The sequence below is a fragment of the Balaenoptera acutorostrata genome, chromosome 14 (genome assembly GCF_949987535.1).
Source record: "Balaenoptera acutorostrata chromosome 14, mBalAcu1.1, whole genome shotgun sequence".
Taxonomy (NCBI): Eukaryota; Metazoa; Chordata; class Mammalia; order Artiodactyla; family Balaenopteridae; genus Balaenoptera; species Balaenoptera acutorostrata.
The window spans coordinates 62775862-62789749 of record NC_080077.1 but is presented as its reverse complement, the minus strand read 5'-3'; the positions used below and the strand labels follow the sequence as shown (position 1 = coordinate 62789749).

Sequence of the window (13888 nt, the reverse complement as noted above, 5' to 3'; positions counted from 1 at the left end):
CAGGTGGTACAAAGCTAGAAAAGGAATCAGAGAGCTAGGGAGGGGGTCCCAGAGTGGAAGGATTTGCACACGTATGTACACACATCCAGACACACATCCAGAAAAAGCTTTGCACTCAGAGATGTATACATACTGAGGGGACAGGGGCCCAGAAGCAGAGGTTCACAGGCCTGCAGACATGGGCCAATACACAGACACAGATGGACACACAACAAACACAAATTCTCAAAGAGAGGGACCAGTAGGAAAGAGAAAGAGATCCTGTTGGGGGGCGGTGGGGGGGAGGAAAAGAGAGAATTAGAGAAAAAGAAAGCAAGAGGATGGTGGAGGAAAAGACAGTGGGGACTAGGAAGGTCACACCACTATAGGCACTGGAATCCACACTCCCTGAGTTGCTCTTGAAGGAGGGAGGGAGCCTGGGGGCGGCTGGGCTGATGAGAGGAACAGCATTCACTGGATTGCTCTCCTCCTCGCAGTATTCAAGAAATGCTGACAGGCCAGAGGCTCTGCCACTCAGAATCTCACACTGATAGCGTCCTGGCAGCACTGAATCAGCAGAGGAGTGACGGCATCCTCTGCGACGTCACCCTGATTGCTGAGGAACAGAAATTCCACGCTCACAAGGCAGTCCTAGCAGCCTGCAGCGACTATTTCCGGGTAAGTCAAGGTAGTTTGTTTGTTTATTTGTTTCTCTTAAGATAGTAATAAACAGAGAATGACAGTTTTCTTGAACTGTCACACAATCATCAGCCAATTAGATAATCGTCCCCAGAGTTGTGAATGTTGGGGGGTTTTCCTGGTCAGACTGAGATTGGGGCCCCGTTGGGATCCTCCCTGGGCTGGACACCTGAATGTCCCTCCAGTGGAGAGCAGACCTCTCCTTTGCATCTGAGCTGAGGGGCGTTCGACACTCTACCACCAAAAGAAAGTGTGGCATTGTAGTGCACCATAATGGGGGTGCAGGCTGAGGACAGGATGTTTCTGGATTCATGATCAGAAGGACAATCTGTAAGACAATTTATTTCTTAAAAGGTCTCTAAATATATGTAGTGTTTCTGATTTTTTATTTTCTATGGATGTTCTCGTCTTAGAGCTTTCCAAGTCTCTGCTCCAGGGACAGAGATGGAATTGACCTAAAGGATATTTATGGTTGACACGCGGGTGCCTGTTTAGCTGAAGACGTTGTCTTGTTAAGTAGAACTTTGGAGTTTGATTTCCAGTGGCTAATGATATATGATGATGTGTTTGTTGTTATTGTTGTTTTTTGAAGGTGAGTGTATAGTATGGTTTTAGCTAAATTTAATTTAATTTAGTATTTCCTATGATTCAGGTCATGGACAAAGGACTTTATATACATATCTCATTTAATCCTCACAGCAATCCATTTTATAAACACATGCACATGCTATAAAAATCACCATTTTACATGTAAGGAAACTGAATCTCAAAGATTAGGTAATTTGAGGTAACTCAGAGGTTAAGTAATAAGTCACACAGTTCCGAAGTGGCAGATCTACAATTGAAATCCATGTCTGAGTCTTAACCAGCATTCCATTCTACCCCTTATACGGATATAAGAAAGAAAATTGTGACAATTAATAACCAGATTTTTTTGAAGTATTAATTTCTGAATATACATGATTTAATTCTTATTTAATTTTTTTCAATGTTATTTCAGTTAACTAGTGATTAGGTAAGAATTTCAAAACATAATAGTATACAATCTCTATATAAATTAGAATACAAATTTAATTGTGAATTAAAAAACTTTTTCTTACCAAAGTCTCAAATGGTACAGAAACCAAATCCAGCCTGGGGCAGTTTTTTGGTTTGATTTGGAAATTTTCAATAGTAACCTTGTGTTTTGATGTTTAAGAGACAATATCAACTGTACTCAGTTGCTGACTAGCAGTTAAAGAGAATTTTCAAAGATGCCAAATCGTAAAAGAAAGATTAAAAAAAGTTTTAAATGTGATGAAACCTGGTAATGTAGAAGATAAAGAGGTAATTACTTAAAATATCTATCTAAAATTAAAAGTAGGGATTTACATAATTCTAAACTGCAGAAATGAAGCGGAGTATCTGTAAAGTGACGTTCTAGTTTCATTAATATAATGTATATTTTATATACTCTCACATTGTCAGGGATTAATCTTGCAGAAAGCTTATATTATTTGGAGGGCTTTTGAAACAACATACTTCGGGTTGTTATATATAACATGTGCACATTATAAAATACAAGTTTTTTCTTCTTGTGGACCATAATATAGACCTCTTGGTGCTTGGCTTCTCTCCTCCTAGGTCTCTGTGGGTTGGACTTTGAATTTAATTTGGGGTTTGATTTTGTGCATGTGTGTATATGACAGAGAGAATGTGCAAGTGAATGCATACATGTGAGCACTGAAGAGCATTTTACTTGCTGCTGGCATTTAACGATGTTTGCAGCTATTCCAAGTTATTCACCTCTTTTACCACAATGCCCCTCATACTCTGATAGGTCATGCACAGAGTGCCTTCTTTAAAATACTGATGTTATAAAGCCTGTGAAGAAAGCTTTATTATTCCCATTCTGTAGATAAGGAAACTAAAGTGCAATATGTTTAAATAACTTGCCCAAGGACTGCCAGATATTAAGTAGAAGAACTGATTTTCACACACCAGAGCACCTGACTCCTTGAGTACCAAGCTGTGCTTTTTCCACTTAACCATATGCCCTGCTGGATTCATACACAGTCCCTTCAATCTCATGACCTGCTTGTGAGGTGAAATTTCAGTGACTTGTGTACTGATTGTTCAGATGGAGAAACCAAGACAAAGTTGGAACTCTTGGCACTTAACTCTTTTCTAGGCATTGTGATAAGTGCTGGAGTTATAATATTTAACCAGACATAGACTGAACCCTATGGAGCTTGTAATATAGTCACTATACTGGACGTTGTTTTTGCCATATACCCTGTATCTTTTGTTAGCTTTTGTCATAACAAACCACCCCAAAACTTAGAAGCTGGGTAGTTCCTCTGGTCTGCCAGTTTCTCTGATCTATGCTGGATTCATTCTTACATCAGCGGTTAACTGGAGAGTTGCCTGGAGACTGGATGATCTGAGTTGGCTTTGTTTACCTGTCTGGTGACTGGTAGGCTTATGGCTGGAGTTGTAGGGGACACTGGGCATGTATTTCTCACAAACAGGCTAGCCTGGGCTTTTTCACATGACAGCTAAATTCTGAAAACAGCAAGAGGGCTAACTTCCATGCACAGGTGCTTTTCAAGCTCCTGTTTGTGTCCTGTTTACCAACGTCCCATTGGTCAAGCAAGTCACGTGGCCAGGCTGAGTCAGTGTCAGTGAGGATACCAAAGGGCGTGGATGCAGGCAGGGGAAGAATTTGTTGCCATTTTTGTAACCTACCACTGTCAAGCACTGTCAAAGATTTGTGATTTATCCAAGTTGGAAACCAGCAAGTTAGTCTATCACTGGTTCAGAGATGCTGCTAGAAGACATGAAACTCTTAAGTCACACAAAGTGGGTTGGATCATTGAGGATCATTGAGCTTAGGGAACCTGAATCTTTTATAATGCGTAGGAAACACGTCTGTCCTTTGCTCTGGAAGAAAACATTATTATACTGGGCAGTAAGCATGCCTACCCTTTGCTCTGCAAAGAAACATTCTATCTCTGAGTAAACAGAACTGCTCTTTGCTCTGAAGGGAGATATCACTCTGTCATCGAAGGCTATTTGCTATAGAAACATCCCTGAAATGAGAGTTCAGAACAAGGACAGTCAGTGCCTCACTCATAATACATGCAGAAGTGCAAGAGACCCATGCCTTAAACTAGAATTATGTCTGTCTTCCTTGTGTCTTACACGCTACCACACTGAAACACCTAGAAACAGTATCCTGTCTGAGTAATTTCTGTGTCTCTCACAACACTTATAATGTTGCCTCAGGCTTAGTAAGTATTCAATAAATATTTATTAAGTGAATGAAGAAATGTTTTCTAATTCTCAGAGAATTCCATGTGTATTTCAATTTTTAACATCCTTCATATAAAATATGCAAATTATTCATGGATTTTTCTTTCTAGTGTGATCTGTTCAAATTAATTAGGTAGTCTGACCTAAATAGATTTTTGTACTCTGTATTCTGATATCTGGCAGATTATTTTGAAGCTAAAATAATCGTGGATGGCAAGAGTGAGGAGAAGGCCCAAGTTTTGGTGTAAACTGTTCCTTTACATTGATCTGAGAGATGGTATCAGCTTTTCTTGCTTAAAATATGAATAGTGAACAGCTGAGCACAAAGTACTGTGGATTCCTGTGATCATCAGCATTTTAAATGAAAGAGTTAAAACATTCTTCAGCCAAATAATAATGATTATTTAAAAAAAAAATTAAATTTAGGCTTAATATCAGCACAACATGGCGTTAGTCAAAAGCTGTAACTGTTTTAGACCAGGGGCTTCTTTTCTAAGAGTAAAGCAGTGGTGGAAGGAAGAAAGGGAAGAGCTAAGCGTCAGATCTGAGTTTGAATACAGCGGGAGGGACCATATCTCCCTGTTTGCCATTGTTTCCCACAGTCCCTGACAAATAGTGGATGCTATTCTAATTAATATCTGTTGGCTTATTCACCCTCTTCACTATATATTCTTTGAGCATAGGCAAGTCATTTGACTTCTGTAAACCTATGTTTTTTTACCTGTAAATTGGTGATCATAGAGCATAACTCTCAGAATAGGTCGATTCAGAGATTAGAATGAGATAAGGTACATAATGCACTAAGTGCTATATCTGATACACATCACACCTTCAGTAAACATTATCTGTCTCTCTCCTTGGGCTAACTTGGGATCCCTGGTCATGCTCTGTCTGGCCCTTTGTGGGAAAAGAAGACTGCTCATCTCTAGGCTCACCTGGTTGCAGACTCCCTCACCTTTTGATGGGTCAGAATAGTGTTTTGGATTCATCCTTTCCCGTCTTGTTGTTTTCTGAATCTGACACCCCCTTCCTTCTTGCTTAGAACATTCTAGTAGCCACTGAACTTTCTCCTCCTCTGGTTGTCCCTTGACAAACCATCGTGCAGATAACTGTGTGGTGAACTTTCGCTCCCCTGCTCAGGTCCCCCAGAGCTCCTCAAGTCCTTTCTGCCAGACCCCCGGAGTGTGCCTTCATGCTGTGTCATTATCATTCATCCTCATCTGTGTTCCCCCATCTGTTCATTGATCTTGCAGCCATAACTGTTCTCCAAACACTCTATTCCACCTGAGGGCCTTTCCACCTCTCAGCCTTGCTAATGACCATTCCTTCTACCTTAGCCTCCTACTCACCCCTTTGTCTACCTTGTCCATCTTCCAAGGTTTATCACAGCCAACAAGTGTGAAGTCCTCCACAAAGCCTTATCCTGCCCACCCTCTGCCACCTCTCTAAATTCATATGCAAGGTCCCTCTTTTCTGAAGCGTTATAACTGTAGCTTGTCTCACTGACGGAATTAAAGATCAACAGAATGAAAGGGCAACCTACAGAACAGGAGAATATATTTGCAAACCATATATCTGATAATGAATTAATATCCAAAATATGTAAGGAGCTCATAAAACTTAATAGCAAAAACCCAAAGACTGTGATTAAAAAATAGGCAAAGGATATGAACAGACATTTTTCCAAAGAAGATATACAACTGGCTAGCAGGTACATGCTCAACATTACTATCAGGGAAAACCACAAGAGAAATCACTTCACACCTACTAGGATGGCTGTTACCAAGACAAGAGATAAAAAATGTCGGTGAGGATGCAGAGAAAAGGGAACCCTTATACACTGCTGGTGGGAATGTGAATTGGTGCAGCCTCTATGGAAAACAGTATGGTTTCTCAAAAAATTAAAAATAGAACTACCATATGATCCAGCAATCCCATATCTGGGCATATAAAAAAGGAAATGAAATCAGGATCTTAAAGAGACATCTGCACTCCCGTGCTCATTGCAGCAGTATTCATAATAGCTGAGATATGGAAACAACCCAAGTGTCTGTCCATGGATGAATGGATAAAGAATATGTGGTGTGTGTGTGTGTGTGTGTGTAACAGAATATTATTTACCCATGAGAAAGAAGGAAATCCTGCCATCTGCAACAACATAGATGAACCATGAGAACATTATGCTAAGTGAAATAAGTCAGACAGAGAAAGACAAATATTGTATGATCTTACAGAAACAGAGAATAGAGTGGTGGTTGCCAGGGGCTGGGGAGTAGTTGAAACGGGGAGATGTTGGCAAAGGGCACAAACTTCCAGTTATAAGATCAGAAAGTTCTAGGGAATCTAATGTGCAGCAGGGTGACTGTAGTTAATAATACTGTATTGTAGACTTGAAAGTTTCTAAAAGAGTAGATCTTAGAAGTTCTTAGTACATACACAACAAGAAAAGATAACTGTGTAAAGTGACGGATGTGTTAACTAACCTTATTGTGGTAATCATTTCACAATATATACGTGTATCAAGTCATCACATTGTATACCTTAAACTTACACAGTGTGATGTGTCAATTATATCTCAATAAAGCTGGAAGCTTTTTTTAAAAAGGAATTGAAGATTGACATGTATACACTGATGTGTATAAAACTGATGACTAATAAGAACCTGCTGTACAAAAAAAAAAAAAGGAATTGAAGATGTGTCATGTGTTGCAGTCCCTTTCACCAGTGACTTCTCTGAAAGTGACTGACTAGCTGAGGACTAGTGAAGTCCATCAAAGTACTGTTGAACAGAATTGAATGAGGAAGTATTAAACCAGAGGTAGCAGGAGGAATTAGAGGCCTTATGATCTGGAGTGTATGTGAGAAATGGGATGAGTCAGCCTCTTACCCTCTTCCCTGTGGCAGCTCTGGGCAGTGGGCCACCCTGTAGCTTCTGGAGGCTGTTGTTTACCATTTGCTATCTCCAGCTTCAATCTCCATGAATGCCTGCACTTTCTGACCAAGGAAGCAGATGTCTTGACTGTCTCACATAGCTTTGCAAATGTGATGGCAAAGCGATTCAAATATGACATTTTGGAGAGTAAATATTTGACCATCACTTTCCACTAAAGCCTGAGTGTGCTCTGCCTATGTAATTTTTAGTTTTGAGAAAAGAGGATAAAGCCCATGATAAAAAAAAATCTGTGTTCCCTGTATTTTTATAATCATACTCTCCAGTCACTATTTGATTAAAATGGCATTAAAGGCTATTAAATGAGTATATAATATATAATTACAAATAAATGTTTTTTTAAAATTCGATAAGCATTTGTTACATACCTACTATTTTCTAGATGCAGAATGAATTTATAGTCTGGTGGGAGATACAGACAAGTGAACAAATAACTATAGTGTAGTATAATTATATTAACAGTTTGGGTGGTGTCAGAGGTCTTGAACCTTGTTTTTATCCCTCTTCCTCTCTCTGGCACTCTCAATCAATAATAACTACCACTAATTGAGTATTTACTGTGCTACAGACACTTAACTCTAAGCGCTCTATGTGTATCAGTTCATTTCATTTTCTAAAGAAATCTGTAAGATGGATGGTATTATTATTAAGTATCACCATCATCATCTCCGTTTTAAAAATAAAGAAATGGAGACTTGACGTTAAATAATTCACATTCGGGGCATGGAAGCAGTGAAGTAAGAGCTGTTGGAGGCCTGCCCTGCGGCTGGAGAGGCAGGTTGTGTGTGAGGAGTGGTGAGGGGGAGGGAGGTTGGGCGGGTGGTAGCAGGTAGACTACACAGGGCGCCGCGTGGATGGTGAAAGAGAGGAAGGACCTAAGAATGAGTGAGCTCCTGGCTGGTGGGCGCAAGCGGGTGCTCATACTCACTGCAGACCCGAGGTGAGGATGGAGCTGGGAAAAGGGCAGCCGCAAGGCATTTTGAAGGAATCTGTACCATCGAGGGAGCAAGTGCGGAAGGCTGAGTGCGAGGACTTTAAGTTCCCCTTGAGGGGCGGAGCCAGTGCCTTTTTTTCTTTTCTGGTCCTTGCATCCCCGGCGCCAACTGCAGTGCCTGCCGCCCCACTGCAGACCCTCAGTATTCATTCTCCCCTGCTGCATCTGGCTGGAACAATTTCCTGCTGGGTCACATGGGTGGGGCCTCCCCAATCTCCTCTCAGAATGCTGTCCCTCCCTTAGAACACCCATTACATGTACTGTCTATTTTACACATTAGTTCATCTTATTTCTCAGGCAGGTTTCTTATAAAGACTTGAAGGTAGTAGCACTGCTGACAGTAAACATATAAGTGAGATCATTGTTGGGTTCAGGCTGTCTCTTATTTGGTGTTTTTAGAGACCCTTTGTGAACATTTCTGATGTTCAGAAATCATATATAAGACATACTGTGTCCATCACATTGAGGATAAACAGCAGCGTACCATTGACAGTCATTTTGCTTCCAGCCGGCAAGCCTGCAGCCTCCTGCCTTTTTTCCCTGCCTGTTCCTGAGCCTTCACTGATTTTGTGAGCTCCCAATATGCTTCCAATAAACTATCTTTTTGCTTAAACAAATAAAATTAAGAATAAAAATGAATGTACATGAAATACTGTCAAATGCTATCTATGTAAATATTAAAGGACTTGGAATAGTCCGTTTTTGTCTTTTGTTCAGTCACCCCTGCCACCGCTTTCTTCTGGGAACCTTCTGAGCAGTTGCCGGGCTTGATGCTGTAATGAGGATTCACTCTTTTGATCCATAGGACTGTTGTCACAAGCTGATCAGTGCCGTCCTCAAAAATTACACGTTAGGGCTTCCCTGGTGGCGCAGTGGTTGAGAATCTGCCTGCTAATGCAGGGGACACGGGTTCGAGCCCTGGTCTGGGAAGATCCCGCATGCCGCGGAGCAGCTGGGCCCGTGAGCCACAATTGCTGAGCCTGCGCGTCTGGAGCCTGTGCCCCGCGACGGGAGGGGCCGCGATAGAGAAAGGCCCGCGCACCGCGATGAAGGGCGGTCCCCGCACCGCGATGAAGAGTGGCCCCCGCTTGCCGCAACTGGAGAAAGCCCTCGCACGAACCGAAGACCCAACACAGCCAAAAATAAATAAATAAATAAATAAGAAAATCCTTTAAAAAAAAAAAAAAAAAAAAATTACACGTTAGCTGGGAGTGATTCAAAACTAACCTCCTTTTCAGAAAAAATATGAATAAAAATAATAGTAAAATAACCGTCAAATCCTTCAGTACATATAGTAATTATTTTTAGTTTATCTTTTTGATGGTTACTGTAAGCATAATACATATCTACTACTGTCCTAAAAAGCAAAGCATTACTCTACAGTTATTTAAATTGGTGCCTGAATACCACTAAAATTAAATCCCATGATGTTCAAGATTTTCCATAGTCAGTTTTACACTGACCTGTCCTGTGATTAATTACTTTCCTTGAGGCCAAATGAGTACTACTGAGTTCTGTGGTTATTGGGTGTTTATGCTGAAACAGCAGCCTTGTTAATTCTTGCAAATGTGCACATTGCTGTGTTCTTTCCTTTCCCCAACTTCTGCATTTTGTGTATCAATCACAGAGGCACCAGAGTATCACTTTCATAGTGCACTATATGGTAAACTGATTATTGTTTTCCATCAAATGAATACTTGTTTTAACATTCAATGTTATCATATGTGTTTATAGAAATAATTAAAAAGTAGAGCAATGTCTGTTAGGAATTAAAAACTACGGCTAAAGGCTGAGGTTTTACCCGTATTGAAGCTATTGTCAAGAACCTGCGGGGTGGGGGCAGAACTCTTAAGGAAGTTTAAAAAGACTAATGGGCAGATTCTACTGGGCAGATTACGAAGAATACCGGAAAGTGATTCAGATATATGATGCTTTTAAAATGTACATTTCCTTCTTTGTTTTAGTTTTGATAGCAAAACCATCAAGGAAATAATTTATTTTTAGGTTGTAGTTATCTATTTTCACTACATTTGATTGAATTTTGGAATGCAGAACTCCTGGCAATAGGAGAAGGTAAAAATCCAATATTAGGACCATTTTATCCCTGTCATATTCTTTTTCTGATGATAAATTTAATTCACTGTATGCAACTATGAAATAACTAACCTTTAACATTTTTAATTTTTCATATTTTTAAACGTTTCCATTTTAATTTTCTTAGGTTTTACTTAGATTTAATATTTAATTTTATTTAATATTTTTAACACAGTAACTATTACCACTTCAGAAATCAATGTGCTTCTTTATTACTTCTTTTTTTTTTTTTTTTTTATAAATTTATTTATTTATTTATTTATTTATTTTTGGCTGTGTTGGGTCTTCGTTTCTGTGCGAGGGCTTTCTCCAGTTGTGGCAAGCGGGGGCCTCTCTTCATCGCGGTGCGCGGGCCTCTCACTGTCGTGGCCTCTCCCGTTGCGGAGCACAGGCTCCAGACGCGCAGGCTCAGTAGTTGTGGCTCACGGGCTTAGTTGCTCCGCGGCATGTGGGACCTTCCCAGACCAGGGCTCGAACCCGTGTCCTCTGCATTGGCAGGCAGACTCCCAACCACTGCGCCACCAGGGAAGCCCTTTATTACTTCTTAATGTGGTAAGAACAGATTAACTCTATAGCTGACAATAGTGCCAAATGATGCACATAATTCACTACTTTCTCAATTCCATAATATTTACTGAGCATCTACTATATGCAAAAAAGTTTGTGCTTGATGTTGCAAGGGGTACAGAAAACATCAACACTCAGCTTCTGCACAAGAGGTAAAGGTTGAGACAGATCTTGGGAACATATGAGATTGCACATCAAGAGGAAAAAGAGAGCAGAAAAAAATGTCTGTGGTTAAGACCTAAAGGATGCCTTTAGTCAGGTGGCAGAAAGAGAATGAAAAGATGGCCAAGGGGACAAAAAAGGAAAAGTCAAAGATATATAAATATAACTATCATGTACATTTTAATCAAAGTGCCAAAATTAAAGGGTTTCAAGAGATCAGCATTTTCTGCAGAAGATCAAGGAGGATGCAAAAAAATTCACTGTTGTTGAAGAACTTGGTCTCAGTAGTGTGGGAAAGGAAGCCAAAATCTAAGGAGTGATGTATAAAAATATTGATCAGTGTTACTCGAGGTCCATGGACCAGTGCCAGTCTGTGAAATGCTTGTTAACTATCCATGCTAATAATCTGCTGTTAATCAACTACATCATGAAATACTGTGTTAGTTCAGCTGGCAGTTTTTCACAGGAAGCCTTTCTCAAGAAGCGAGTAGTGAGTTTGTGTTCTGGCAGGGACTTTATACCTTGTGTCTGATGGATAAGAAGCAATTTGAAGACAGCCTACTTTGAAGAGCAATGATACAGATAATAACAGTGTAGATATATACACCATTCCGTTTTTATTTTTATTTTTTATCCAGCTTTATTGAGATGTTGTCATATAACATTGTATAAGTTTAAAGTATGTAACTGTGATGATTTGATACACCTATACATTGTGAAATGGTTGCCACAATAAGGCTAGTTAACACATCCACCACTTCACATAGTTACCTTATTGTGTGCGTGTGATAACTATTAAGATCTATTCTCTTAGCAGCTTTTAAGTCTACAGTAAAGTGTGGGTTAACTGTAGTCACCATGTTGTACATTAGATCCTCAGAACTTATTCATCTTAAAACTGGAAGTTTATACCATTTGGTCAATATCTCATTCCCCCCAGTCCTCAGCCCCTGGCAACCAACATTCTATGATTGGTTTCTATGATTTTGAATTTTTACGATTCCTCTCATGGGTTGTCCAAAAAGTTCATTCAGATTTCGCCAAAAGATGTTATGGAAAAACCCGAACGAGCTTTTTGGCCAAGCCAAGGTAAGCGAGATCATATAGTATTTGTCTTTCTCTGTCTGATTTATTTCACTTAGCATTATGCCATCAAGGTTTATCCATGTCACAAATGGCAGGACTTCCTTCTTTTTCATGGGTGAATAATATTCCCTGGTGTATATGCACCACATTATCTTTATCCATTTATCTGTAGAAAGACATTTAGGTTGTTTCCATGCCTTGCCTATTGTAAATAATGCTGCAATGAACATGAGAGTTCAGATATTTCTTCAAGATCCTCATTTCATTTCCTCCGAATATACACCCAAAAGCGGGATTGCTAGATCGTATTCTATTTTTAATTTTTTGAGGAATGTACTGTACTGTTTTCCATAGTGGCTGTACCAACTTACATTCCCACCAACAGTGTACAAGGTGTCCCTTTTTTCTGCATCCTCACCAACACTTGTTATTTCTTGTCTTTTTGATAATAGCAATCTTAGCAGGTGTGAGGTGACTTATTGTGGTTTTGGTTTGCATTTCTTTGTTGATTAGTGATGTTGGACACCTTTTCATGTACCTGTTGGCCATCTATATGTCTTCTTTGGGAAAATGTCTATTCAGATCTTCTACCCATTTTTTAATTCAGATTATTATTATTTTTTTTGCTGTTGACTTGTATGAGTTCTTTTTTTAATTTGCATGTTAACCCCTTATCAGATATATGATTGCAGATATTTTCTCTCATTCTATATCTTCCTTTTTCATTTTGTTAATGGTTTCTTTTGCTATGCAGAAGCTTTTGAGTTTGATGTAGACCCACTTATTTATTTTTGCTTTTGTTGCCTTTCCTTTTGGTGTCAAATTAAAAAAATTATCACCAAGATTGATGTCCAGGAGCTTACTGCCTATGTTTTCTTCTAGGATATTGACAGTTTTTGTCATGAAAGGATGTTGAATTTTGTTAAATGCTTTATCTGCATCAGTTGAGATGATTATATATTTTTTATCTTTTGTTCTGTTAATGTGGTATATATCATGTTTAATTTGCGTATGGTGAACTGTCCTTGCATCTCAGGGATAAATCCCACTTGATCATGGTGTATCATCCTTTTAATGTTCTGTTGAATTTGATTTGCTAATATTTTGTTAGGACTCTTGCATCTGTATTGATCAGGGATATTGGCCTGTATTTTTCTTTTCTTGTAGTGTCCTTTTTTGGCTTTGACGTCAGGGTAATAATTGCCTCATAAAATGAGTTTGGGAGTATTCCCTCCTCTTCAGGTTTTTGGAAGAGTTTGAGAAGAAATGGCATTAATTCCTTCTTACATGTTTGGTAGAATTCACCAGGGAAACCATTTGGTCCTGGGCTTTTCTTTGTTGGAAGTTTTTTGATTACTGATTCAGTCTCCTTGTTCATTATTGGTCAGCTCAAATTCTATTTCTTCATAATTCAGTCTTGGTAAGCTGTATTTATAGTAATTTCTCCATTTCTTCTAGCTTATACAATTTGTTGGTGTGTAATTGTTTATAGTAGTCTCTTATGATCCTTCGTATTTTGTGGTATCATTTATAATATCTCCTCTTTCATTTCTGATTACATGAACTATGGTACCTCCATACAGTGGAATATTATTCAGTGATAAAAAGAAATGAACTATCAAGCCATGAAAAGACATGGAGGAACCTCAAATGCATATTACTAAGTGAAAGAAGCCAGTCTGAAAGGGTACATAACTATATGATTCCAACTATATGGCATTCTGGAAAAGGCAAAACTATGGAGATAGTAAAAAAGATCAGTTGTGCCAGGGCCTGTGGGGAGGGAAGGATATATAGATGAAGCATAGGTGATTTGGGGGGCAGTGAAACTGATCTGTGTAATACTATTATGGTAGATACATGTCATTATACATTTGTCAAATTCATAGACTGTACCTTAATGTAAGAGTACTTTAAGAGTGAACCTTAATGTAAACTGCAGACTTTGGTTGATAATGGTGTATCAATGTTGATTCATCAGTTTTGCCACACTGGTGAGGTATGTTGATGCGAAGGGGTTATGTGGAATTCTCTGTACTTTCTCTTGAGTTTTGCTGTGAAGC

At 39.2% G+C, this 13888-nt stretch overlaps 1 protein-coding gene across 6 annotated transcripts in view; it reads left to right on the top strand.

Annotated features, from left to right (window-relative positions):
- Positions 1–13888, top strand: part of KLHL32 (kelch like family member 32) — a 234967-nt gene that overhangs the window by 52604 nt on the left and 168475 nt on the right. For all 6 annotated transcript variants that reach the window (XR_003622234.2, XM_007169672.3, XM_028163403.2 and 3 more), the window contains exon 3: positions 477–657. Coding sequence is in view for 5 of the 6 variants with exons in the window: in XM_007169672.3 (XP_007169734.1) it covers positions 477–657 (181 nt within the window). In the remaining variant the exon portion in view is untranslated. The remainder of the gene's footprint in view (positions 1–476; positions 658–13888) is intronic.